We start from the raw sequence: 1,854 nt of genomic DNA, 5'->3' as shown, positions 1-1,854 counted from the left end.
GTATATATCAGTATATCATAGTACAAAATGAAGTCTTCTTAAGACATTGACAAGTCTTTCATTATTTAAACTAGCCATACAAGACGTGATCATCACACCTCAAGGACATCAGCGTAAACTCCGGCCAGGAAGGTGCGAGCTTTGGCCACAATGGCTCTTGGCAAAACAGTTGCAGCATCGTTAATGTAGAAGGCACTGGCAGCAGCACCCATCATCCAGGGGCCTGAAGGAAGAAGTCAAGAACCCTCAAACCACATGTCTTAATCTGTAATCTGTAATGGTAAATTATTCATCGGTTATCCTCTTACTGTGGTAGGCATCAAAATAGAGGGCTCTGCTGAAGCGGTAGCTCAGTCTGTCAAATTTGGGGCTGAGGATCTTCACAGCAACATTGCAGGCTGCAGCACTGAAAGTAGAACATTAGAATATATGAGATTGCACATGTAAACATGTTAAATTTTTTTTTTTAAATGCAAATGTGAATATTATTCAGGTCCTTACACAGAAGCAAAGTCAGGGATGGTGTTCTTTGTCATGGCCTTCATGTAAGAGTAGACAAAGCTAGCAACCTGCAGATTTTTTTCTTTCAAGAGGTCATCAGCAAGAGTGGTCACCAGACCCATTGGCAGCTTAGTCTCAAACAGCACAATAGCAGCAACCATGCGGAGCTCTGGGTGGAGATTCTTATCCATAAACAGCTGAACAGCCATTTCTTGGATCTAATTCACAAAGAAGGGTGTTATAAACAAAACTACATTACAGGATAGGTCTGAAGTGAATTCACTTTTAGTAATAGAAGGATTCAGAAAATCTAGTCTCACCATCTTGGGCTCTTTCTTTGCGATGTTCCTCAGGGCCAGAACAGCATCAATGTGAACTCTGAGTGGCAGATTGGCAGCAGCGCTTCCAAAGCCAGGCAGGAGCTTCATGATTGGTTTAAGGCTAGCAGGATGTCCAGCATTACCCAGAACTTTAAGAGCGATAGTGAGCTCCTCAATATCATCTCTGGCAACAGCCTCAACAGCGAGTTCATGAATGGGCTGTGGGTAGAACAGAAAAGCATTCATGTCACTAATGCTGTAACTGAATTTAGTCATATCAGACACATGCACAAATGATACATACCCTCACAAACTCAGCTGGGCAAGTTGGGTTCTCTGCACAGTATTTAGCAACCAGAGTGCCGTAGCCCAGCATAGCGATCTCACGCAGGACTGCATTTTCTCGGATCCTGTGGTTCATAGCCAGACCCTGTGGAGAGGTGAAAATAAAGAACTGATTACTTGTCCATGTTTTCACATCATTGAAAACACACAAGACCACTTTTAACATGCATTTACCTCAGCAAGTTTGATGGCCTCCAGGTCGGCTGTCACCATTTGCACAGATGCCACCAGAGCTTGAGCAGCTTCAGGAATAGTCAGGTCATGAGCCAAGAACTTCTCCTTGAGGAACCTCAGAGCAATGTGAGTACCGATGGCGGGGACAGCGTTCAGGATCCAGTGCCTAAGAGAAAATAGAAAATACTGTGTTATTATATTATTTATTACATTTTTATTTCATGGCCTTTCGTTGATTGAAAGTTGCAGTTACCTGTAATCGGGTCTAGCTTTGAACTGAGTCCAGAGAGCCTCAATAGTCTCAAATCTGGCCACACGCAGCAGCTGGATGAGCTCAATAAACTTCAGAGGGGCATCCTCATGAACCTTGGCCACATTGAAGGTCACCAGGTGGTTCAGAACCTCAACAATCTGACAAAAAAAATTGTTTCCCGTATTATGGTTTGTAGGTACAGGATGGATTCAGCAAACATCTGGTTAAAAGAGGGAACATTGTCTGAAGTACCTGAGCCTC

At 43.4% G+C, this 1,854-nt stretch overlaps 1 protein-coding gene across 1 annotated transcript; it reads right to left on the bottom strand.

Annotated features, from left to right (window-relative positions):
- Positions 1–77: 77 nt before the first annotated feature.
- LOC111667011 (vitellogenin-2-like) lies at positions 78–1,751 on the bottom strand (the record flags this gene model as incomplete). The annotated part of the gene is made up of 7 exons (XM_023422574.2): positions 78–223; positions 309–406; positions 502–719; positions 822–1,040; positions 1,126–1,251; positions 1,341–1,506; positions 1,594–1,751. Coding segments are annotated over 7 exons (1,116 nt in total), but the record flags the coding sequence as incomplete, so codon positions are not given.
- Positions 1,752–1,854: the final 103 nt, after the last annotated feature.

This window comes from Seriola lalandi, unplaced genomic scaffold, assembly GCF_002814215.2.
Source record: "Seriola lalandi dorsalis isolate HSWRI2012SDOR001 ecotype SW California unplaced genomic scaffold, Sedor1 jcf7180002003217, whole genome shotgun sequence".
Classification (NCBI taxonomy): Eukaryota; Metazoa; Chordata; class Actinopteri; order Carangiformes; family Carangidae; genus Seriola; species Seriola lalandi.
The sequence above is the reverse complement of the archived record's forward strand: the minus strand, read 5'-3'. Positions and strand labels throughout refer to the sequence as shown.